Genomic DNA, 25,413 nt, shown 5'->3' with positions numbered 1-25,413 from the left:
TTGCATTGCATTGCAAGCATGATTTTCTGTAAAAGGTTTCTAAACAAATATCTTTTTTTTGTCTTTTCTTTCATTACGACAGATCCACCAGGGCCTCCTTCAAATCCACGAGTAACTGATACAACAAAGACATCTGCCAGTTTATCGTGGGGAAAACCGCATTACGATGGTGGACTTGATATTATTGGCTATGTTGTGGAGCACCAAAAAGAAGGAGAAGAAACTTGGGTGAAAGATACGACAGGAACTGCTCTAAGAATCACAGAATTCGTTGTTGCTAATCTCCAGCCAGGAACTAAATACAATTTTAGAATTATGGCCATCAATGCTGCTGGAGTTGGTGAACCAGCACAGATTCCAAACATTGAAATCAAGGAACGTGAAGTTGTTCCTGATTTTGAATTAGATGCTGAACTGAGAAAAACTCTTGTTGTAAGAGCTGGACTGAGCATTCGGATATTTGTTCCAATTAGAGGACGCCCAGCGCCTGAAGTGACATGGACCAAAGATGATATCCCACTTAAAGCACGTGCCAATATTGAAAATACAGACTCTTTCACTCTTCTCATAATCACAGAATGTAATCGCTATGATGCTGGGAAGTACGTAATGACCCTTGAAAATGCTGCTGGGAAGAAGACTGGTTTTGTAAATGTAAAAGTTCTAGATACACCAGGGCCACCAATAAATCTTAAACCCAGAGAAATATCTAAAGATAGTATCACCCTGCAGTGGGATATGCCTCTAATTGATGGTGGTTCACGCATAACAAATTATATAGTTGAAAAGCGTGAATCTACACGAAAAGCCTATGCAACAATCACAACAAACTGCCAGAAGTGTTCTCTTCGGATTCCTAATTTGGCTGAAGGCTGTGAATATTACTTCAGAGTACTAGCTGAAAATGAATTTGGAATTGGTGAACCCACAGAAACTGCTGAGCCCATAAGAGCAACTGAAGCGCCATCACCACCAGAGAGCCTTAATATCATGGACATAACAAGGAACTCAGTCAGCCTTGCATGGCCAAAGCCAGAGCATGATGGTGGTAGCAAGATTACCGGTTATGTGATTGAAGCACAGAAAAAAGGTTCAACGCAGTGGACACATGTTAAAACTGTGAAAACGTTAGAATGTGTGGTAAAGAATTTAACTGAAAATGAAGAGTATACTTTCCAGGTTATGGCGGTTAACAGTGCTGGAAGAAGCGATCCAAGAGAAAGCAGACCAGTTGTTGTAAAAGAACAAATGATGCTTCCAGAATTTGATTTGCGTGGCATTTATCAGAAAACAATAATTGCTAAAGCTGGTGACAATATCAAAGTTGAGATTCCTGTGCTTGGTCGCCCAAGGCCCACTGTTACATGGAAGAAAGAAGACCAATTGCTTAAGCAAACCCAAAGGGTTAACTTTGAAAATACTGCCACTGCAACCATCTTAACCATTAATGAATGCACAAGAAATGATAGCGGCAAATACCCACTTTCAGCCAAAAATATCATTGGTGAAGTTAGTGAAGTTCTATCTATACAAGTGCATGATGTTCCTGGGCCTCCAACAGGACCAATCAAATTTGATGAAGTTTCCTCTGATTTTATCGTTTTCTCATGGGAGCCTCCTTTGAATGATGGAGGTGTGCCAATAAGTAACTATGTTGTCGAAATGCGTAAAACTGATAGTACTGCATGGGCTGAGTTAGCAACTACAGTAATACGTACCACCTTTAAAGCAGCTCGCCTCACTACTGGTACCCAGTATCAATTCCGTGTTAAAGCTCAGAACAGATATGGTAGTGGTCCAGCCATCAGCTCAGATAATGTAATTGCCAGTTTTCCATTTAAGGTCCCTGGGCATCCAGGCACCCCTCAGGTGGTTGCAGTCACAAAAGATTCAATGACCATAAGCTGGCATGAACCTCTTACTGATGGAGGAAGTCCAATTCTGGGATATCATATTGAAAGAAAAGAACGAAATAGCATCCTCTGGCAGACTGTAAGTAAAGCTTTAGTAGCAGGCAACATCTTCAAATCAACTGGTCTTACCGATGGCATTGCTTATGAATTCCGAGTCATAGCAGAAAATATTGCAGGCAAAAGTAAACCAAGTAAGCCATCTGAGCCAACATTTGCTCTGGACCCTATTGATCCTCCTGGAAAGCCAGTACCTCTCAATATTACAAGACATGCAGTAACACTTAAATGGACAAAACCTGAGTATAATGGTGGCTTTAAGATCACTGGATACACTGTGGAAAGGAGAGATCTTCCCAACGGCCGGTGGCTAAAGGCTAACTTTGGCAATATATTAGAAACTGAATTCACTGTTAGTGGACTCACAGAAGATGCTGCTTATGAATTCCGTGTGATTGCTAGAAATGCTGCCGGTGCTGTTAGCCCACCATCAGAACCATCTGACGCAATAACATGCAGAGATGACATAGAAGCACCAAGGATAATGGTTGATGCCAAATACAAAGAAACTTTAGTGTTAAAAGCAGGTGATGTTTTCAAACTTGAAGCTGATGTTGTAGGTCGTCCTCTGCCAACTCTGACATGGACAAAAGATGGAAAGGAGGTTGAAGACACCGCAAAATTAGAAGTGAAAATAGCAGATTTCTCAACACTTCTTACCAATAAGGACTCTGCAAGAAGAGATGGAGGCGCCTACACTCTTACAGCTTCCAATCCTGGTGGCTTTGCCAAACATGTTTTCAATGTCAAAGTTCTAGACAGGCCAGGTCCTCCTGAAGGACCATTGGCTGTATCTGACGTTACCTCAGAAAAATGTGTACTGTCATGGCTTCCACCTTTGGAAGATGGAGGTGCAACCATTGACCATTATGTTGTTGAAAAACGTGAGACTAGTAGATTGGCATGGACAAGTGTAGCCACAGAAGTTCCAGTAACAAAATTAAAGGTCACAAAGCTGCTGAAAAGCAATGAATATGTGTTCCGTGTGATGGCTGTTAACAAATATGGGGTTGGTGAAGCTCTGGAATCAGAGCCTGTTCTTGCAGTAAATCCATTTGTACCACCTGATCCACCCAAGACACCTGAAGTCACAGCTGCTAACAAAGATTCCATGATTGTTTGCTGGGGACATCCTGATTCTGATGGTGGAAGTCCTATAACCAATTACATTGTAGAACGTCGCGACAGAGCAGGGCTACGCTGGGTGAAATGTAACAAGCGTATTGTTACAGACTTGCGTTATAAAGTGTCTGGACTGACAGAAGGTCATGAATATGAATACAGAGTAAAGGCTGAAAACGCCGCTGGCGTAAGTGAACCAAGTCCTTGCAGTGAGTTCTACAAAGCTTCTGATACTGTGTTTAAACCTGGCCCTCCTGGGAATCCTCGTGTCTTAGATACAAGCAAGTCTTCAATTACAATTGCTTGGAATAAACCAATATACGATGGTGGCTCAGAGATCACAGGCTACATGGTTGAAATAACAATACCCGAAGAAGATGACTGGAAAATCGTAACTCCACCAGCAGGTTTAACAGCTACTTCCTTTACAATCACTAATCTAAAAGAAAACCAGGAGTATAAAATCAGAATATATGCCATGAACTCTGAAGGTATTGGAGAACCTGCCCTTGTTCCTGGGACACCAAAGGCAGAAGAAAGGATGTTGCCTCCAGAGATTGAACTTGATGCAGAACTACGTAAAGTTGTGTCTCTTAGAGCTTGCTGCACTTTAAGGCTGTTTGTCCCAATAAAAGGAAGACCAGCACCTGAAGTGAAATGGTCAAGAGAACATGGAGAGTCTTTAGATAAAGCCACTATTGAATCCACAAGCTCTTTTACACTATTGACAGTTGGGAATGTGAACAGATTTGACAGTGGCAAGTACATATTGACTGTAGAAAACAGTTCAGGCAGCAAATCGGCATTTGTAATTGTTAGAGTTCTTGATACGCCTGGCGCACCACAGAATCTGAAGATAAAAGAGGTCACAAAGTCATCTGTCACAGTTATATGGGACCCTCCCCTCATAGATGGTGGATCTAAAATAAAGAACTACATTATTGAGAAGCGTGAGGCAACAAGAAAAGCTTACTCAACTGTTATGGCCAATTGCCACAAGACCAGCTGGAAAGTAGACAATCTGCAGGAAGGTTGCAATTATTATTTCAGGGTCCTAGCTGAAAATGAATATGGAATAGGTCTTCCAGTTGAAACATCAGAATCTGTCAAAGCATCAGAAAGGCCTCTTCCTCCAGGGAAAATAACTTTATTAGATGTGACCAGAAAAAGTGTATCTTTATCCTGGGAAAAACCTGAGCATGATGGAGGAAGCAGAATTTTAGGCTACATCGTAGAGATGCAAAGCAAAGGTAGTGACAAATGGGCCACGTGTGCTACTGTAAAAACCACTGAAGCAAGTGTAACTGGATTGATTCAGGGTGAAGAATATGCTTTCCGTGTTTCTGCACAAAATGAAAAGGGAATCAGTGATCCTCGACAACTGAGTGTACCAGTTATTGCAAAAGATCTTGTGATACCTCCAGCCTTCAAACTGTTGTTTACCACTTTTAGCGTCCTAGCAGGAGAAGACTTAAAGGTTGATGTCCCTTTTGTTGGTCGACCTAAGCCAGCTGTAACATGGACTAAAGATAACATGCCACTAAAACAAACAACTAGAGTACATGAAGAAAGCACAGAGAACAACTCATTACTAACAATAAAGGAAGCTAGCAGAGAAGATGTTGGACAATATTTAGTAAAACTTTCAAATTCTGCTGGTGAAACCACTGAAATTCTTAATATTGTTGTTCTTGACAAGCCGGGACCTCCAACTGGACCAGTAAAGATTGATGAAGTAACAGCAGACAGCATTACCGTTTCCTGGGAACCACCTAAATATGATGGTGGCAGTTCTATCAACAATTATATTGTAGAAAAGCGAGACACTTCCACTACTGCTTGGCAAATTGTTTCTGCTACAGTTGCCCGAACAACTCTAAAAGCATGTCGATTAAAGACTGGAAGTGAATACCAATTCAGAATTGCAGCTGAAAACAGATATGGAAAGAGTCCATACCTCGTATCTGAGTCAGTGGTAGCCCAGTATCCATACAAGCTACCTGGCCCACCTGGAACTCCTTTTGCATCAGAAATCTCCAGGGACAGTATGGTTGTGCAGTGGAATGAACCTGTCAACGATGGTGGTAGCAAAATTATTGGCTATCACTTGGAGCGCAAGGAAAGAAACAGCATTCTGTGGGTTAAACTGAACAAAGCAGCTATTCCTGACACTAAATTTAAAACAACTGGGCTTGAGGAAGGCATTGAATATGAATTCAGAGTCTATGCAGAAAATATTGTTGGCATTGGAAAGGCTAGTAAAGGATCAGAATGCTACACTGCTCATGATCCATGTGATCCTCCAGGTCGTCCAGAGCCTGTCATTGTCACAAGAAATTCTGTTACACTTCAGTGGAAGAAACCAGAATATGATGGTGGGAGCAAGATCACAGGCTACATTGTTGAAAAGAAGGAATTACCGGAAGGCCGCTGGATGAAAGCGAGCTTTACAAATGTAATTGAGACGCAGTTTGCAGTAACTGGCCTGGTTGAAGATCAGAGGTATGAGTTCCGTGTCATTGCACGCAATGCAGCTGGTGTCTTCAGTGAGCCATCTGAAAGCTCAGGAGCAGTCACAGCAAGAGATGAAGTAGATCCACCTCGTATAAGCATGGATCCCAAATTTAAAGAAACAATTACATTACATGCTGGCGAGTCATTCAAGATTGATGCTGACGTCCATGGCAAACCATTGCCTACCATTCAGTGGCTGAAAGGTGATCAGGAACTAGCAAATACAGCCCGCTTAGAAATTAAAAGTACTGATTTTGCCACAAGCTTAAGTGTAAAAGAGGCCATTCGTGTCGACAGTGGACATTATGTTTTGCTGGCGAAAAATGTTGCAGGTGAAAAAACAGCTTCAGTTCATGTCAAGGTTCTTGACAGACCTGGCCCACCTGAAGGACCTGCTGTTATCACAGGTGTGACTGCTGAGAAGTGTATGCTATCATGGAAGCCTCCACTGCAAGACGGTGGAAGTGATATTTCACATTACGTTGTTGAAAGAAGAGAAACAAGCCGCTTAGTGTGGACTTTAGTTGATGCCAACGTACAGTCCCTGAGCTGCAAAGTTACCAAGCTTTTAGAAGGAAATGAATATATCTTCCGTATCATGGCTGTAAATAAATACGGTATTGGTGAACCTCTTGAATCTGAACCTGCCCTTGCAAAAAATCCATTTGTAGTACCGCTGCCACCAAAGGCACCAGAAGTCTCTGCTGTTACCAAGGACTCTATGATTGTTGTATGGGACAGACCAGCCTCTGATGGTGGCAGTGAAATTCTGGGTTATATACTAGAAAAACGTGACAAAGAAGGCATTCGATGGACAAGATGCAACAAACGCTTGATCAGTGAACTTCGATACCGAGTTACTGGACTTATAGAAAATCATGATTATGAATACCGAGTCTCAGCAGAAAATGCAGCTGGCCCTAGTGAACCCAGTCCACCTTCTACTTACTACAGGGCTTGTGACCCTATATACAAACCAGGTCCCCCTAATAATCCTAAGGCAATAGATGTTACAAGATCTTCAGTTTTCCTTTCCTGGGGTAAACCAATCTATGATGGCGGATCTGAAATTCAAGGATACATTGTGGAAAAATGTGATGTAAGCGTTGGAGACTGGGCAATTTGTACACCACCAACTGGAATCAAGAAAACAAATATGGAAGTTGAAAAATTAGTGGAAAAGCATGAATACAAATTCCGCATTTGTGCTGTTAATAAAGCAGGAGTAGGTGAACATGCTGACGTTCCTGGAACTATTATTGTTGAAGAAAAACTAGAAGCTCCAGACCTTGATCTTGACATGGAACTGAGGAAAGTTATAAATGTAAGAGCAGGTGGTTCCTTAAGATTATTTGTTCCTATCAGAGGGCGACCAGCACCTGAAGTAAAATGGACTAAGGTGGATGGTGACATCAGAGAGGCAGCTATGATTGACAGCACTAGCAGCTTTACCTCACTGGTTCTTGACAACGTTAACAGATTTGATTCTGGGAAATACACGCTTACTTTAGAAAATAGCAGTGGATCAAAGTCTGCCTTTGTTAGCGTCAGAGTCTTAGATACCCCAGGTCCTCCAATTAACTTGAAAATTAAAGAGATCACCAAAGACTCAGTTTCTCTTGCATGGGAGCCTCCTGTGATAGATGGTGGATCTAAAATTAAAAATTATGTTATTGAAAAGCGTGAAGCCACAAGAAAAGCCTACGCAGCTGTTGTAACAAACTGCCACAAGACATCATGGAAAGTGGATCAGCTTCAGGAAGGCTGCTATTATTACTTCAGAGTTTGTGCAGAGAATGAATTTGGAGTCGGCCTACCTGCAGAGACTACTGATCCAGTTAAAGTGGCTGAAGTTCCTCAACCTCCAGGCAAGATAACAGTGGATGACGTCACTAGAAACAGTGTGTCGTTGAGCTGGGCAAAGCCTGAACATGATGGTGGAAGCAAGATCCTACAATACATAGTAGAAATGCAAGTTAAAGGTAGCGACAGATGGTCAGAGTGCACACGAGTGAAAGCCCTTGAGGCAGTTGTCACTAACTTAACTCAAGGAGAAGAGTATCTCTTCAGAGTAATGGCTGTAAATGAAAAGGGTAGGAGCGATCCACGATCACTTGCTGTTCCAATAACCGCTAAAGACCTAGTTATTGAACCTGATGTAAGACCTACGTTCCACAGTTACAGTATACAAGTGGGTCAAGACCTAAAGGTTGAAATACCAATATCTGGCCGACCTAAGCCTACTATTACATGGACAAAAGATGGGATACCATTAAAACAGACAACTAGGGTTAATGTCATTGATTCACCTAACCTTACAATCCTGAACATTAAAGAAATAAACAAAGATGACAGTGGAAAATATGAAATCACAGTCGCTAATGTTGTTGGACAGAAATCTGCATCTGTTGAAATTATAACACTGGACAAGCCTGATCCTCCAAAAGGCCCTGTTAAATTTGATGACATTAGTGCTGAAAGTATTACATTGTCATGGAACCCTCCAACATATACAGGCGGCTGCCAGATTACAAATTACATTGTTAATAAGAGAGATACAACCACCACTGTATGGGAAACAGTTTCAGCCACTGTTGCAAGAACTACACTAAAGGTGACCAAGCTCAAAACTGGCTCAGAATATCAGTTTAGAATATTTGCTGAAAATAGGTATGGACAGAGCTTTGCCTTGGAATCTGATGCAGTTGTTGCTCAGTATCCCTATAAAGAACCTGGTCCCCCCGGCACACCATTTGCGACAGCAGTTACAAAAGACTCTATGATTGTGCAGTGGCACGAACCAATAAATGATGGTGGAAGTAGAATTTTAGGCTACCACCTAGAGAGAAAGGAAAGAAACAGCATTTTGTGGACAAAAGTAAACAAGACAGTTATTCAAGACACATATTTTAAGGCAGCTAACCTTGAGGAAGGCATTGAATATGAATTTAGAGTTTCTGCAGAAAATATAGTCGGCACAGGCAAAGCAAGCAAAGTTTCAGAATGCTACGTAGCCCGTGATGCATGTGATCCACCAGGATGTCCAGAAGCTATTGTTGTCAAAAGAAGCTCAATTACCCTGCAGTGGACAAAGCCGGAATATGATGGGGGCAGCAAAATCACAGGGTATGTAGTAGAGAAACGGGATTTGCCTGAGGGACGCTGGATGAAAGCAAGCTTTACAAATATAATTGAAACCCAGTTTATGGTATCTGGTCTTACCGAAGACCAAAGATATGAATTTAGAGTCATTGCAAGAAATGCTGCTGGAGCAGTTAGCAAACCTTCTGATAGTACAGGACCAATAACAGCCAAAGATGAAGTTGAGCTTCCAAGAATTTCCATGGATCCAAAATACAAAGATGCAATTGTTGTAAATGCTGGAGACACATTCAAACTAGAGGCTGACGTCCATGGGAAGCCAATTCCCACCATTACATGGCTAAAGGGAGATGCAGTACTGGAAGACACTGCTCGATGTGAAATAAGGAATACAGACTTTAAGGCACTAGTTACTGTAAAAGATGCCATCCGTGTTGATGGTGGGCAATACATTTTGCAGGCCTCCAATATTGCAGGGACAAAATCGGTGCCAATAACAGTAAAAGTACTGGACAGACCAGGGCCTCCAGAAAGCATTCAAGTATCTGGAGTAACTTCTGAAAAGTGCTCCTTAGCATGGGCTGCACCAGTCCATGATGGTGGCAGTGACATTTCTCACTACATAATTGAGAAGAGAGAAACAAGTCGTCTTGCTTGGACAGTTGTTGCTTCAGATGCTGTAGCCACAATGTTGAAGGTTACAAAACTTCTGGAAGGAAATGAGTATATTTTCCGTATAATGGCCGTTAATAAATATGGAGTTGGTGAACCTCTGGAGTCTGCTCCAGTACTGATGAAAAATCCATTTGTGGTTCCTGGTCCACCCAAGAGTTTAGAAATCAGCAACATTACAAGAGATTCTATGACTGTCTGCTGGAATCGTCCAGATAGTGATGGTGGTAGTGAAATAGTTAACTACATTGTAGAAAAAAGAGACAGAGCAGGCATCAGATGGGTGAAATGTAATAAACGCCGTATTACAGATTTGCGATTAAGAGTCACAGGACTGACAGAAGATCATGAGTATGAATTTAGAGTATCTGCTGAAAATGCTGCTGGAACTGGTGAACCAAGTCAGGTTACTCCATACTGCAAAGCATGTGACCCTATGTTCAAACCTGGCCCACCAACTAATGCTCATGCTGTGGATACCACCAAGAATTCAGTTACAGTTGCCTGGGGTAAACCTATTTATGATGGTGGCAGTGACATCCTGGGATATATTGTAGAAATCTCCAAAGCTGATGAAGAAGAATGGTCTATGGTTACACCGCAGACTGGTCTGAGAGTCAATCGTTTTGAGATCAAAAAGCTTATCGAACATCAAGAGTACAAACTAAGAGTGTGTGCCCTCAACAAAGTTGGAGTAGGTGAGGCTGCAACAGTTCCTGGTACAGTTAAACCAGAAGATAAACTTGAGGCTCCTGAACTGGATATAGACTCAGAGTTAAGGAAAGGCATTGTTGTTAGAGCAGGTGGATCTGTAAGAATAAACATACCATTTAAAGGACGGCCAACTCCTGAAATTACATGGTCTCGAGAAGAAGGAGAATTTACAGATAAGGTTCAAATTGAAAGAGGCCTGAATTATACCCAACTATCAATTGATTATTGTGATAGGAACGATGCTGGAAAGTACACACTTAAACTAGAGAACAGCAGTGGCTCCAAGTCTGCATTTGTTACCGTTAAAGTACTCGACACACCAGGGCCACCACAAAATTTAGTTGTGAAAGAAATAAGAAAAGACTCTGCCGTACTGACATGGGAACCCCCAGCTAATGATGGTGGTGCAAAGATAAAGAACTATGTGATTGATAAACGTGAGTCAACCAGAAAAGCATATGCAAACGTGAGTGCAAAGTGCAGCAAAACAAGCTTTAAAGTGGAAAATCTTACAGAAGGAGGAATTTATTATTTCAGAGTTATGGCTGAAAATGAATTTGGAATTGGTGTGCCTGTTGAAACTGCAGATGCTGCAAAAGCCTCAGAAGCCCCCTTGCCTCCTGGCAAAGTGACACTCACTGATGTGACTCAGAGAAGTGCATCATTTATGTGGGAAAAGCCTGAACATGATGGAGGCAGCAGGATTTTGGGATACGTTGTTGAAATGCAACCTAAAGGAGCCGACAAATGGGCTGTTGTTACCGAAACCAAAGTATGCAATGCAGTCGTCTCTGGCTTGAGTTCTGGACATGAGTATCAGTTCCGTGTCTTGGCATACAATGAAAAAGGCAAAAGCGACCCCAGACTTCTAGGAGTTCCTGTGATTGCTAAAGACCTAACAATTCAGCCGAGTTTTAAACTGATGTTTAATACATTCACTGTACAAGCTGGAGAAGATCTTAAAGTAGAAATCCCATTTATCGCTCGACCGAAACCTACTATCACTTGGGAAAAAGATGGTCAGCCCCTAAAACAAACAACCAGGTTGCATGTTGACGATACATCAACAACAACAACTTTGCTTATTAAAGAAAGTAACAAGGATGACTTTGGGAAATACACCGTAACAGCAACTAACGCAGCAGGCACAGCAGCAGAGCACATTAGTATAATCGTGTTGGAAAAGCCAGGCCCACCAAAAGGACCTATCCGCTTTGATGAAGTCAGCTCAAACTTTGTTGTTATATCATGGGATCCACCAGTGTATACAGGTGGCTGCCAAATATCCAATTACATAGTAGAGAAACGTGACACAACCACTACTGCCTGGCAAATGGTATCAGCTACTGTTGCAAGAACAACTATTAAAGTAACAAAACTTAAAACAGGTTCTGAATACCAGTTTAGAGTTAGTGCTGAAAACCGATATGGAAAGAGCGCTCCGATAGATTCTAAACCAGTTCTTGTACAATATCCGTATAAAGAACCTGGGCCACCTGGAACACCGTTTGTCAGTACAGCTACTAAAGACTACATGATAGTACAGTGGCATGAACCAGTTAATGATGGAGGAAGCAAAGTCCTTGGCTATCACATCGAGCGTAAAGATAAAAACAGCATTCTTTGGACAAAGTTGAATAAGACCCTTGTTCAGGACACCAAATATAAAACAGAGGGTCTTGAAGAAGGTCTTGAATATGAATTCAGAGTTTCTGCTGAGAATATTGTGGGCATTGGTAAGGTTAGCAAAACATCTGAACTATATGTTGCCCGAGATGCCTGTGATCCACCTGGCCGTCCAGATGCCATTGTTATCACTAGAAATTATATAACGCTAAAATGGAAGAAACCTGAATATGATGGTGGCAGCAAAATAACTGGCTATATTGTAGAAAAGAGAGAATTGCCTGAAGGCCGTTGGATGAAAGCCAGTTTTACAAATGTTATAGAAACTGAGTTTACAGTAACCGGCCTTGTGGAAGACCAAAGATATGAATTTAGAGTAATTGCAAGAAATGCAGCTGGAAGCTTAAGTGAACCATCTGAAAGCACAGGACCGATTATTGCTAGAGATGAAATTGAAGCACCAAGTGCATCACTGGATCCAAAATACAAAGATGTCATTGTTGTTCATGCAGGAGAAACATTTGTTCTTGAAGCTGACATCCATGGCAAACCTGTTCCTGATATTATATGGTCAAAAGATGGGAAAGACCTTGAAGAAGCATCTGCAAGGATGGAAATTAAGTCTACTATTGAACGAACAACCCTCACAGTCAAAGACTGCATCAGAGTGGATGGAGGCAACTATACACTTAAACTGAGCAATGTTGGTGGCACAAAGTCCATACCAATAACTGTAAAAGTACTGGACAGACCTGGACCTCCAGAAGGTCCTTTGAAGGTTACAGGTGTGACTGCAGAAAAATGTTACTTGGCATGGGGACCACCTTTACACGATGGTGGCTCTAATATTTCTCATTACATCATAGAAAAGAGAGAGACAAGCCGACTTTCATGGACACAAGTGTCATCTGATGTGCAAGCCCTGAGCCACAAAGTAACTAAACTCCTCCCAGGCAATGAGTACATTTTCCGTGTAATGGCTGTCAACAAATATGGAATTGGTGAACCGCTGGAATCTGAGGCTGTGTTGGCTTGTAATCCATACAAACCTCCAGGTCCTCCTTCAACACCTGAAGTTTCCGCAATCACAAAAGATTCTATGGTTGTTACCTGGAGTCGCCCCACAGATAATGGTGGAGCTGAAATTGAAGGCTACATTTTAGAAAAGCGAGACAAAGATGGTATTCGATGGACCAAGTGCAATAAAAAGAGACTGACAGACTTACGATACAGAGTAACTGGACTTACAGATGGTCATTTCTATGAGTATAGAGTTTCTGCTGAAAATGCTGCTGGAGTTGGTGAACCTAGTGAGCCATCTATCTTTTACCGTGCATGTGATGCAGTATATCCACCAGGTCCCCCAAGCAACCCAAAGGTAACAGACACCTCCAGATCATCTGTGTCCCTTGCTTGGAACAAGCCTATTTATGATGGTGGTGCTGCTGTGAAAGGATACATTGTGGAAATGAAAGAATCTACTGCAGATGAATGGACAACCTGCACACCACCATCAGGAATACAAGGAAAACAATTCACTGTAACACAACTTAAAGAGAATAATGAGTACAACTTCCGTATTTGTGCTATTAACTCTGAAGGAGTTGGAGAACCAGCAACTATAGCTGGTAGTGTGATTGCTGCTGAGAAAATTGAACCTCCTGAAATAGAGCTAGATGCAGATCTCAGAAAAGTTGTCACTGTACGTGCCAGTGGTACACTGCGTTTGTTTGTCACTATCAAAGGGAGGCCAGAGCCAGAAGTAAAATGGGAAAAAGCAGAAGGCACTCTGAGTGACAGAGCTCAAATTGAAGTCACCAGCTCATATACGATGTTGGTCATTGATAATGTAAACAGATTTGACAGTGGAAAATATAATCTGACTTTAGAAAACAACAGTGGCAAAAAATCAGCTTTTGTTAATGTGAGAGTGCTTGATACACCAAGTGCACCCGTTAACTTAACCATCAGAGAAGTGAAGAAAGATTCTGTGACATTAGCTTGGGAGCCACCACTTATTGATGGTGGAGCTAAAATTACAAACTACGTTGTTGAAAAGCGAGAAACTACAAGAAAGGCCTATGCCACTATTACAAATAACTGCACTAAGAATGTCTTCAGAATTGAACAGCTACAGGAAGGATGCAGTTACTACTTCCGTGTCTTGGCTGCAAACGAATATGGAGTTGGCTTGCCAGTAGAAACAACTGAACCAGTTAAGGTTTCTGAACCACCTTACCCACCTGGAAAAGTAACTCTTGTTGATGTCACACGCCATACTGCTACAATTAAATGGGAGAAACCTGAAAGTGATGGTGGCAGCAAGATTATTGGCTATGTAGTGGAAATGCAAACTAAAGGAAGTGAAAAATGGAGCACCTGCACACAGGTTAAGACATTAGAAGCAACAATATCGGGACTGAGCATGGGAGAAGAATACACTTTCAGAGTCCGTGCTGTTAATGAAAAAGGAAAAAGTGATCCAAGACAGCTTGGAGTTCCAGTAGTCGCAAAGGACATTGAAATCCAGCCTTCGGTTGAGCTCCTTTTCAATACTTTTAGTGTTAAAGCTGGTGATGATCTTAAGATTGAAGTGCCCATCAGAGGAAGGCCAGTACCATCAGTTAGCTGGAAAAAAGATGGACTGCCTTTAAGAGAGACAACAAGAGTAAATGTTCAAACATCAAAAACATCAACAATACTAGTAGTCAAGGAAGCATCAAGAGAAGATGTAGGAAGTTATGAATTACACGTTTCAAACAGTGCTGGCTCTACAATTGCTTCTATCACTGTAATTGTACTTGATAGGCCAGGGCCACCAACTGCATTACATATTGATAATGTTAGTGCTGATAATGTAACCATATCATGGAAACCCCCAGAATATGATGGTGGTTGTCAAATTAATAATTATATCGTGGAGAAGAGAGAAACAACAACAACAACATGGAGTGTTGTTTCTGGAGCAGTTGCACGAACATCAATTAAAGTTGTTCGCTTAACCACAGGATCAGAATATCAATTCCGTGTTTGTGCAGAGAATCGTTATGGCAAGAGTACATATGTTGAAACTACACCTGTTGTTGCAGAATATCCATTTAATCCTCCTGGACCTCCTGGTACTCCCCGAGTTGTACATGCAACTAAAGCATTTATGGTTGTACACTGGCAGGAACCAGTTAATGATGGAGGCACAAAAATACTTGGGTATCACCTTGAACGTAAAGAAAGAAGCAGTATTCTTTGGACTAAAGTAAATAAAAGCCTTGTTACTGACACACAAATGAAAGTAACAGGCCTTGATGAAGGACTGATGTATGAATATCGTGTATATGCTGAAAACATTGTAGGAATAGGTAAATGTAGCAAATCATGTGAGCCTGTAGCTGCAAGGGACCCGTGTGATCCTCCTGGCCAGCCAGAAGTTACTAACATTACAAGAACTTGTGTCTCGCTGTCATGGACCAAACCAGAATATGATGGAGGTGCAAAGATCACAGGTTATATTATTGAGCGGAAAGAACTACCAGATGGTCGTTGGCTGAAATGCAACTTCACCAATATACAGGAAACCTTCTTTGATGTAACAGGGCTTACAGAAGACCAGAGATATGAATTCCATGTCATTGCTAGGAATGCTGCTGGATTATTTAGTGAGCCATCAGAATCAACTGGGCCAGTGACTGTAAAGGATGATGTTGATGCTCCAAGAATAATGATGGATGTCAAATTCAGGGATGTTGTAGTTGTTAAAGCTGGAGAGATCTTGAAAATCAATGCTGATATCGCAGGACGACCTTCACCAGTAGTTTCCTGGACAAAAGATGGCAAAGAAATTGAGGAAAAAGCAAGAGTCGAAATTGTCTCAACAGATCATACTACTGCAATAACTGTTAAAGACTGCATTCGACGGGATTCAGGACAATATGTGCTAACCTTGCAAAATATTGCAGGAACAAGATCATTAGCTGTCAATTGTAAAGTGCTTGACAGACCTGGTCCACCAGCAGCCCCACTAGAAATAACAGGACTTACTGCTGAGAAGTGTCATCTATCATGGGGACCACCTCAAGAAAATGGAGGTGCAGAGATTGATCATTACATTGTGGAAAAGCGAGAGACAAGTAGAATTGCTTGGACCCTTTGTGAAGCAGAATTTCCAGCAACATCCTGCAAAGTCACAAAACTACTCAGAGGAAATGAATATATCTTCAGAGTGATGGCTGTTAACAAATATGGTGTTGGTGAACCTTTGGAGAGTAATGCTGTGAAAGCTCAAGATCCTTTTACTGTTCCAAGCCCACCCACATCTTTAGAGATTACTAGTGTGACGAAGGACTCCATGACCCTTTGTTGGGCAAGACCAGAAAGTGATGGAGGCAATGAAATTTCTGGATATGTAATTGAAAGGCGTGAGAAAAACAGCCTGCGTTGGATTCGGGTAAACAAAAAACCAGTTTATGACCTAAGGGTAAAATCTTCAGGTCTGCGGGAAGGATGTGAATATGAATATCGAGTGTATGCAGAAAATGCTGGTGGTCTTAGTCTTCCTAGTGATGCATCACCACTAGTTAAAGCAGAAGATCCAGTTTTCCTGCCTTCACCTCCATCTAGGCCCAAGATTATGGACTCTACAAGGTCAAATATAACAATAGCATGGACAAAACCATTATTTGATGGAGGTGCTCCTGTTACTGGATACACAGTTGAATACAAAACAATTAGTGAAACTGATTGGTCAACTGCTATTCAAAGCTTAAGAGGCACAGAATTCACTGTAATTGGCCTGACTTCAGGGACTGAATATGTTTTCAGAGTAAGGTCTATCAACAAAGTTGGTGCTAGTGATCCAAGTGAGGTATCAGAACCTCAGGTGGCAAAGGAACGGGAAGAAGAACCTGCTTTTGATATTGACAATGAAATGAGAAAGACATTAGTTGTGAAAGCAGGTGGATCATTTACAATGACTGTACCTTTCAGAGGCAAACCTGTCCCTAATGTACTGTGGAGTAAACCAGATACTGATCTCCGCACACAAGCAACTATTGATAGCTCAAATAACTGCACCTCACTTACCGTTGAGAAAGCAACAAGAAATGATTCTGGGAAGTATACTTTAACATTACAAAATATTGTAGGCACAGCCACCCTGACTTTGGTTGTCAAAGTTCTTGACTCACCAGGACCTCCATCTAATATTGTTGTAAAAGATGTAACAAAAGGATCAGCTGTTTTATCTTGGGAAGCTCCTGAGAATGATGGTGGCGCTCCTGTGAAGAAATACTATATTGAAAAACGAGAAGCTAGCAAGAAAGCTTGGGTTACGGTGACAAACAATTGCCCTCGTCTTTCCTACAAAGTCACCCATCTACAAGAAGGTGGAATTTATTACTTCAGAGTCTCCGGAGAAAATGAGTTTGGTGTCGGAGTTCCCACTGAAACCAAGGAAGGAGTTAAAATAACAGGTTGGTCTTTTTTTAAAAAAAAATTCTATTTTATACAATATCCTGCCTAACTCCATACGTTTAGTCCAAAATGAGTCTTACTGAATTCAAATGGGGCTTGCTCCCAAGGTATTACTTAAAAGGCTGCAGTAATAATTTATTATTAATGATAATATTCCTGATACTGCATACTAATGTATTATAAAGCAGTAATCAATGCGTTTGTCTTGAAAAAGCTTAAGAACTCTCATAATAATTTATACGCAGCCCTATTAATGAAAGCCCCTAAAGCTACAAATAAAAAATTAGGTCAGGGGAACTTTATTTATATAGACATATTTATGATATACACATACAATATACAGATCTCAGGCATCCATTAAATGAGACTTTTGTACATAATGGCAATCATCAGTTCCTCTGTTTCATTGTGTGGAAGAACCCTGAGATCTAGAAATCTAGAACTGTGATTTATTCTCAGAGTTTAGTGATCAATATAAAATGACTATCCTGCGCTGGTTGTCAATAGCCACAGTAAATGGGGAAAAGGGTCGCCCCAAATGTTCCCCATTTGTCCCCAAAAGTTCTATTTGTAGTATGCTTTTCTCAAAAAGTCTCAAGATGGCCCCCACCCCAGATTGTGCCCTAGGCAACTGAACACACATAGTTAAGAATCACTGCTCTAATACAGGCTATGCAGGATATAGTTTTCTTATGTAAAATGTATGCTTACTGAGTACGCTAATAGAGTTCATATGGCTTACTTTGTTTTCATTTCATTGTCTTTTTTATTTCTCAGAAAAACCAAGCCCACCAGAAAAACTGGGAGTATCAAGTGTTACTAAAGATAGTGTATCTCTTGTGTGGCTAAAGCCAGAACATGACGGTGGAAGCAGAATTGTAGGCTATCTTGTTGAAGCTCTGGAGAAAGGGCAGCAAAAATGGGTCAAATGTGCAGTAGTCAAGACAACTCATCATGTTGTTCATGGCCTCAAGGAAAATATGGACTACTTCTTCAGAGTATTTGCTGAAAACCAGGCTGGTCTAAGTGACCCCAAAGAGCTCCTTCTTGCTGTTACTGTTAAAGAACAACTGGGTATGTCTGCTAATACTAAAACTAGAGCTGATATAAATTGAACTGAAAATGTACTTTAAATCCATGTTTTTAATGTTTTGGAAATGTATTTTTCAGAATCGCCGGAGGTTGACATGAAAGGCTTCCCAAGCAACACAGTTTATGTTAGAGCAGGTTCAAACTTAAAGGTTGAGATCCCAGTTTCTGGAAAACCATTGCCAAAAGTGACTTTATCCAGAGATGGCATTCCAATCAAGGCAACCATGAGATTTAACACAGAAACCACAGCCGAAAGTGTTATCATCAACCTTAAAGAAAGCGTGGCTGCTGATGCTGGTAGATATGACATCACAGCTGCCAACTCCAGTGGAACTACTAAGTCTTTTATTAACATCGTTGTCCTGGACAGACCAGGCCCTCCTGTTGGTCCTGTTGTTATTAGTGATGTCACTGAAGAAGGTGTTACTCTTAAATGGGAACCACCACGTTATGATGGCGGAAGTCAAGTTACCAATTATATTGTACTGAAAAGAGAAACAAGCACTGCTGTCTGGTCTGAAGTATCTGCCACAGTTGCTAGAAATATTATTAAGATAATGAAACTAACAACAGGAGAAGAGTACCAGTTCCGTATCAAAGCAGAAAATCGTTTTGGCATAAGCGACCACATTGACTCAGCATGCATACGTGTTCAGTTGCCATACAGTAAGTAACTTCTCATTTGCTTTTGTTTTCTGGATTCTTCAGATATATTTTTAGGCTTTATTAACTGGTGCTTAATGTTTATGTAGCAACTCCTGGACCACCGTCCACACCTTGGATTACCAATGTGACTCGAGAAAATATCACTGTTGGATGGCATGAGCCTGTTTCCAATGGAGGCAGTGCAGTGATTGGGTATCATCTCGAAATGAAGGATAGGAACAGCATCTTATGGAAGAAAGTGAACAAACTCCTCATACGTACGACTCACTTCAAGGTGACCAACATCTCCGCTGGACTTATCTATGAATTCAGAGTTTATGCAGAAAATGCAGCTGGTATTGGAAAAGCAAGCCATCCATCTGATGCAGTTCTTGCTATTGATGCATGCGGTAAGTATCAGGTGTAAGGCACCATGCTTCCTGTGATGAATTTAGTGGGAAATATTCTATCTTTGTTGAGGCATTATGGAATCATTCACTCTAATATGTATTTATTTAATCGAATTTATATCACACCCTCCCCTGACGGGTTCAGGGTGACTAACAACAAATAAAAACAACATCAAATATTAAAAACAAATATACAATAAAATCATTTCCATTATATAATCATTAAAAGTTCAAGATGCACGTTGATGTTCTCGTTATTCTGATGTTTCTTGTTTCAGTTATATTTGTTCAGTGAGACTGTCAGTGCTGTGGGATAATAGCCACCTCCCCTTAACTGTTAAAAGCAAGTTTGAACAGTTCAATCTTACAGTCCCCGCAGAACTGTGGCAGGTCCCATAGGGCCCTGATGTTTCCGGGGAGGGCATTCCACAGAGCAGGGGCTATTACCAAGAATGCTCTGGCTCTGGTGGTCGACAATCAGCTTCTTTCGGTCCAGGGATCTTAAGAAGATAGCAAAGTGGTTGGCCCCTTTTCTTACAAGCATAACTGCAGAATGGAAAGAAGATAGTTTTAGGCAACCCAAGAGACACCATATCTTTGCAAATATATTTGGGGGGGTTTGGATTGAAAGGGGAAAAAGAGGGCAAAGAGCAGGTGCAGGAGGGCAGCTGGGATTGGAGGGCATCTACCATTACCCTCTCCCCAATGTCTTTTAAGTGATTATATGATCTGGCGCTTTGGATGAAAAGGGTCACATGGGAATTTGAAAGTATCGCACTTCCTCTGATCCAGATTACCCATCACCACCACAATCACACTTAAACTGCAAAGGGATAGATCTCATAACACTCATAAAGGTTCAGGGAAAGCAGAAAAAAATGTGCCTCTTTTTCAAGCCCCAATTCCACATACTCACCAATTTTTTCCATACAATATATGTATGGTATTTTTTTTAAAGCCCTCCATGCACTATTTTGGGGACTTCAGGGATGGCTGCCCCAAGCCCTTAACCTGAGCAGCATAGTGCTATTGCACTATTAAGTGTGGTGGAGAATTCTGCATCATATTGTCCCCGCCTTCCCCTAGAATTAGTCATGTGCCCCCAGCTTGTGCTAGTAGACTAGGTGACTTTGGGTCAATCACAGCTCTCTCTAGTCAAAGAATAAACCTAGCTCACCATTCAAAAAGCTAGAGTTTCAGGCTGCCAGACAATCTTCAGGTCTCCTGGCTCCGCTACATCCTCCGCCATATTATAATTATTAATTATTACTACTAGTACACTTACTAACTGCAAATGCTGTTATTTTATTTTTTATGTTGCAGAACCACCAAGAAATGTCCGTGTCACAGATATTTCCAAAACATTTGTCAGTCTTTCTTGGACAAAGCCAGCTTTTGATGGTGGTAGCAAAATTACTGGATACATCGTTGAGAAACGTGATCTGCCAAACGGAAGGTGGACAAAGGCTAACTTCACCAATGTCATAGAGACTCAGTTTACTGTATCAGGATTAACTCAAAGCTCCCAATATGAATTCCGTGTTTTTGCGAAGAATGCTGCAGGTTCAATTAGCAATCCTTCGGATGTTTTAGGTCCTATTACATGTGTGGATACTTACGGTAAGAAACATACAATTGCATGTGTGTATGTGTCTGTGTGTATATATATATATATCTGTCTGGGTTTACTGTTAGCATTTTTAAAAATAAAATTGTATTTGAATTCAAGGCATCTGACTTGTTGGCACCACAATGATTGAAATTCTGTTTGTCTTAATGGGTCTTTTTGTGTTAGAGCATGTATATATGTGCGTTAGTCTTGTTACCCAAAAGCTTTAGTTTGACACTCTTTTAGATGCATTAATACTTTTTTTTATTCCTTATTGTTAAGGTGCACCTGAAATAGATGTCCCACCAGAATATACGGAAATGGTAAAATACAAAGCTGGCACATCAATTAAGCTGAAACTTGGCATCTCAGGAAAGCCTGTTCCTACAATTGAATGGTTCAGAAATGGAAAAGAAATACAAACCAGTGCCCAGGTGTCTATCGAAAATACAACAGAATTTGCATCCATCCTGATCAAAGATGCGACTCGCCTCAACAGTGGAAGCTACGAACTGAAATTAAAAAATGCCATGGGTTCTGCGACTGCCACTGTTAAAGTACAAATACTTGGTACGTTTTGAACAATATTGCATTGTATTCATTCTGAAATTCAGCTCACTGTACCCATTCTTGTATATTAAAACACTTCATTTCTTCTTGTACTCAACAGATAAGCCAGGACCTCCTGGTGGGCCTATACATTTCAAGACTGTCACTGCTGAAAAGATTACCCTTCTGTGGGACCCACCAGCTGATGATGGTGGTGCCAACGTAACTCATTACATTGTTGAAAAACGTGAGACAAGTCGTGTGGTATGGTCTATGGTTTCAGAAAAACAAGAAGAATGCAGCACCACTACCACAAAAATCATTAAAGGAAATGAATACATCTTCCGCGTACGTGGGGTAAACAAGTTCGGGGTCGGTGAGCCACTGGAATCTGATTCTGTTATAGCTAAAAATGCATTTGGTAAGTTAATTAGATGTTATTAGACCTGCTCCTTGAAGTTCTATAGATGATCCATTATTTAGTTACGTTGACCTGATGTGATTGTTCTTTTCTTTTAACAAAAACACAGTTACACCTGGACCACCTGGTGTGCCAGAGGTCACCATGATAACTAAGCATTCAATGACCGTCGTCTGGAGCAGACCTACAGTAGATGGTGGCAGTGAAGTTGGTGGCTATTACCTTGAGAAGCGTGACAAGAAAAGCCTAGGCTGGTTCAAGGTCCTTAAAGAAACCATCCGTGACACCAGACAGAAAGTAACAGGATTAACAGAAAACAATGAATACCAATACAGAGTTTCTGCCGTGAATGCAGCTGGTCAAGGACCATTCTCAGAAGCATCAGATTTCTACAAAGCAATAGATCCTATTGGTAAGAACCCGTCCACATCAATAACGGTAAATTTAAGACCAACTTAACACACAGTAGACATGTATGGAAATACATGGGGACATATATTGATGTACTACTTTGATTATAAGCTGCTTGTCTGGCTCCTTATATATGGTACCTGAGGACATACTTTGATTTTCTAGCTCTTTCTTGTCTATCTTTTGAAGTCTCATTGTTACTTCTAATATTTTACAGACAAACCTGGGCCACCTGTTAAGCTGAAGGTTGTGGATACGACCAAGACCTCTGTCACCCTTGGCTGGACTAAACCAGCTTATGATGGAGGCAGTGCAATTACCAGCTATGCAGTAGAAAAGAGAGAAGGAGATGAGGAAGAATGGAGTGTTGTCAGTGCAAGAGGAGAAGTGAGGACTACAGAGTATGTCGTTTCTCATCTTCAGCCAGGAATCAACTACTACTTCCGTGTAGCTGCTATAAATTATGCTGGACAAGGTGAACCTATTGAGATGACAGAACCTGTACAAGCTAAAGACATACTTGGTATGCAGTGTAATTCCTCTATTATCCTTAATATTTTTTTTAAAATTTCAAATTCCCCCCATGCACATACATAATAATAATGTACATTTTAAACTTTAATTCTCTTGCAGAGGAGGCAGAGATTGATCTAGATGTTGCTCTCAGAACTTCCATTGTTGCTAAAGCAGGTGAAGATGTACAAATAATGATTCCATTCAAAGGAAGACCTCCTCCAACTGTGACATGGAGAAAGGATGAAAAGAACCTTGCTGTTGATGATAGATACACCATTCAGAACACGGAATCATCCACACTGCTAAGCATTCCTCAAGTCACTCGCAATGATACAGGAAAATACATACTCACAATTGAAAACGGAGTTGGAAAACCAAAATCTTCATTTGTGAATGTTAAAGTGCTCGACACTCCATCTGCATGCCTGAGACTGCATCTTAAAAATGTTTCTCGCGGAACTGTGACATTGGTATGGGAACCACCACTCATCAATGGTGGTTCTGAAGTAACCAATTATGTCATTGAAAAAAGAGATGCCACCAAGAGAGCTTGGTCTTCTGTTACAGCAAAATGCTCCAATACATCGTTCAAGATAAGTAACTTGTCAGAAAAGATCCCATATTTCTTCCGTGTTCTTGCAGAAAATGAAAATGGATTGGGTGAACCATGTGAAACCGCAGAGCCAGTAAAAGCTGCTGAAGTTCCTGGACCTGTTCAGGACCTGTCCATGAAAGACTCAACAAAGACTTCTGTCACTTTGCAGTGGACCAAACCTGAATTTGATGGTGGTAGCATCATATCAGAGTATGTAATTGAAAAGAGACTAAAAGACGAAAGAGAATGGTCATATGCTGGCGTAACTAAAGCATGTGAATTTGAAGCTGATAAACTTAAGGAGCTTTCTGTTATGGAGTTCAGAGTTTTTGCTAAGAATGAAAAAGGGAAAAGTGATGGTGTTATAGTTGGACCTATTACAGTGAAAGATTATGTAATAACACCTGAAGCAGACCTTTCTGATATACCTGGAGGACAAGTAACAGTGAGAATTGGTCACAATGTACACATTGAATTGCCATACAAGGGAAAGCCAAGACCCACTATGAGCTGGCTGAAAGACAACATGCCTCTTAAAGAAAGTGAACTGATCCGCTTCAAGAAAACTGAAAACAAAATAAGTTTAAGCATTAAGAACGTGAAAAAAGAAAATGGCGGCAAGTACACCTTAATCCTTGACAATGCTGTGCACAGAAAATCATTCCCAATTACAGTGATAACACTTGGCCCTCCATCTAAGCCAAAAGGACCTATAAAACTAGATGAAATCAAGGCAGATAGTGTGGTACTTTCATGGGGTGCTCCAGAAGACAATGGAGGAGGAGAAATTACCGGCTACAGTGTTGAGAAGCGGGAAACTTCACAAACCAATTGGAAAATGGTGTGTTCTAGTGCAACAAGAACCACCTTTAAAGTTCCTAACCTCGTTAAAGACACTGAGTATCAGTTCAGAATCCGTGCAGAAAACAGATATGGAGTAAGCCCCCCACTTTCCTCCCTAGAGGTTGTAGCAAGGCACCAGTTTAAACCACCAGGTTCACCAGGGAAGCCTGTTGTTTACAATATTACAGCTGATGGAATGACCATATCTTGGGATGCTCCAGTTTATGATGGTGGTGCAGAAATTACTGGCTACCATGTTGAAAAGAAAGAAAGAAACAGCATCCTGTGGCAGAAAGTGAATACTTCACCAATATCTAACAGAGAATACAGAATTACTGGATTGTTGGAAGGACTGGACTACCAGTTCCGTGTATATGCTGAAAATTCTGCTGGGATGAGTTCTGCCAGTGATCCAAGTAAATTTACCTTGGCAGTGTCTCCTGTAGGTGAGTAACTGACCTCTGAATCTAAAACACCTATCACAGCATTCTGTAGAGGTTTATGTTGATGTCTGCGTTACTATACATGCATCTGTCTCCCTTTCAGATCCACCTGGCACACCTGATTACATTGATGTGACTAGGGAAACTATTACTCTGAAGTGGACTGCACCACTTCGTGATGGAGGCAGCAAGATCGTAGGCTACAGTATTGAGAAGCGTCAAGGAACTGCTGACCGCTGGCTTAGATGCAACTTTACTGATGTCAGTGAATGCCAATATACAGTGACAGGACTTAGCCCTGGTGACCGATATGAATTCAGAATACTTGCAAGAAATGCTGTAGGAACCATCAGTCCTCCTTCCCAATCTTCAGGCTATATTATGACCAGAGATGAAGCTGGTAAGCATTGTTCATTAACAACTAAGCATCAGGGAGGGGTTTGAACTAGATGGCAGGGAGTTGGCCTAGATGACCCTTGAGGTACCTTCCAGCTCTGCACTTCTGTGTTTTATAGAACTCGGAACTCCCTTAAAGTTTTGTGGTAATCTAGATAATTGCATGTTGGATTAACCAATTGTATCCCTGTCCGCTGAAAAACTGGTTCACACTATTCATTACTAGAAAAGAGCATAAAGGTTTTAATGAACAGATTAATACAGCACAAACTACTCTGAAACAAAATAGCTAATATG

The 25,413-nt window shown here is 41.1% G+C and overlaps 1 protein-coding gene across 1 annotated transcript in view; it reads left to right on the top strand.

The window, feature by feature from the left end:
- TTN (titin) overlaps nt 1-25,413 on the top strand; it is a 356,828-nt gene that overhangs the window by 304,328 nt on the left and 27,087 nt on the right. Inside the window, exons 237-247 of the mRNA XM_060257371.1 lie at nt 83-17,185; nt 17,964-18,260; nt 18,357-18,944; nt 19,031-19,333; nt 20,657-20,953; nt 21,225-21,512; nt 21,613-21,912; nt 22,022-22,324; nt 22,541-22,846; nt 22,957-24,723; nt 24,824-25,120. Of these exons, the coding sequence (XP_060113354.1) occupies nt 83-17,185; nt 17,964-18,260; nt 18,357-18,944; nt 19,031-19,333; nt 20,657-20,953; nt 21,225-21,512; nt 21,613-21,912; nt 22,022-22,324; nt 22,541-22,846; nt 22,957-24,723; nt 24,824-25,120 (21,849 nt within the window). The remainder of the gene's footprint in view (nt 1-82; nt 17,186-17,963; nt 18,261-18,356; nt 18,945-19,030; nt 19,334-20,656; nt 20,954-21,224; nt 21,513-21,612; nt 21,913-22,021; nt 22,325-22,540; nt 22,847-22,956; nt 24,724-24,823; nt 25,121-25,413) is intronic.

The sequence above is a fragment of the Heteronotia binoei genome, chromosome 16 (assembly GCF_032191835.1).
Source record: "Heteronotia binoei isolate CCM8104 ecotype False Entrance Well chromosome 16, APGP_CSIRO_Hbin_v1, whole genome shotgun sequence".
Classification (NCBI taxonomy): Eukaryota; Metazoa; Chordata; class Lepidosauria; order Squamata; family Gekkonidae; genus Heteronotia; species Heteronotia binoei.
Note: the sequence above shows the minus strand (reverse complement) of the source record. Positions and strands in the feature narration are given on the sequence as shown.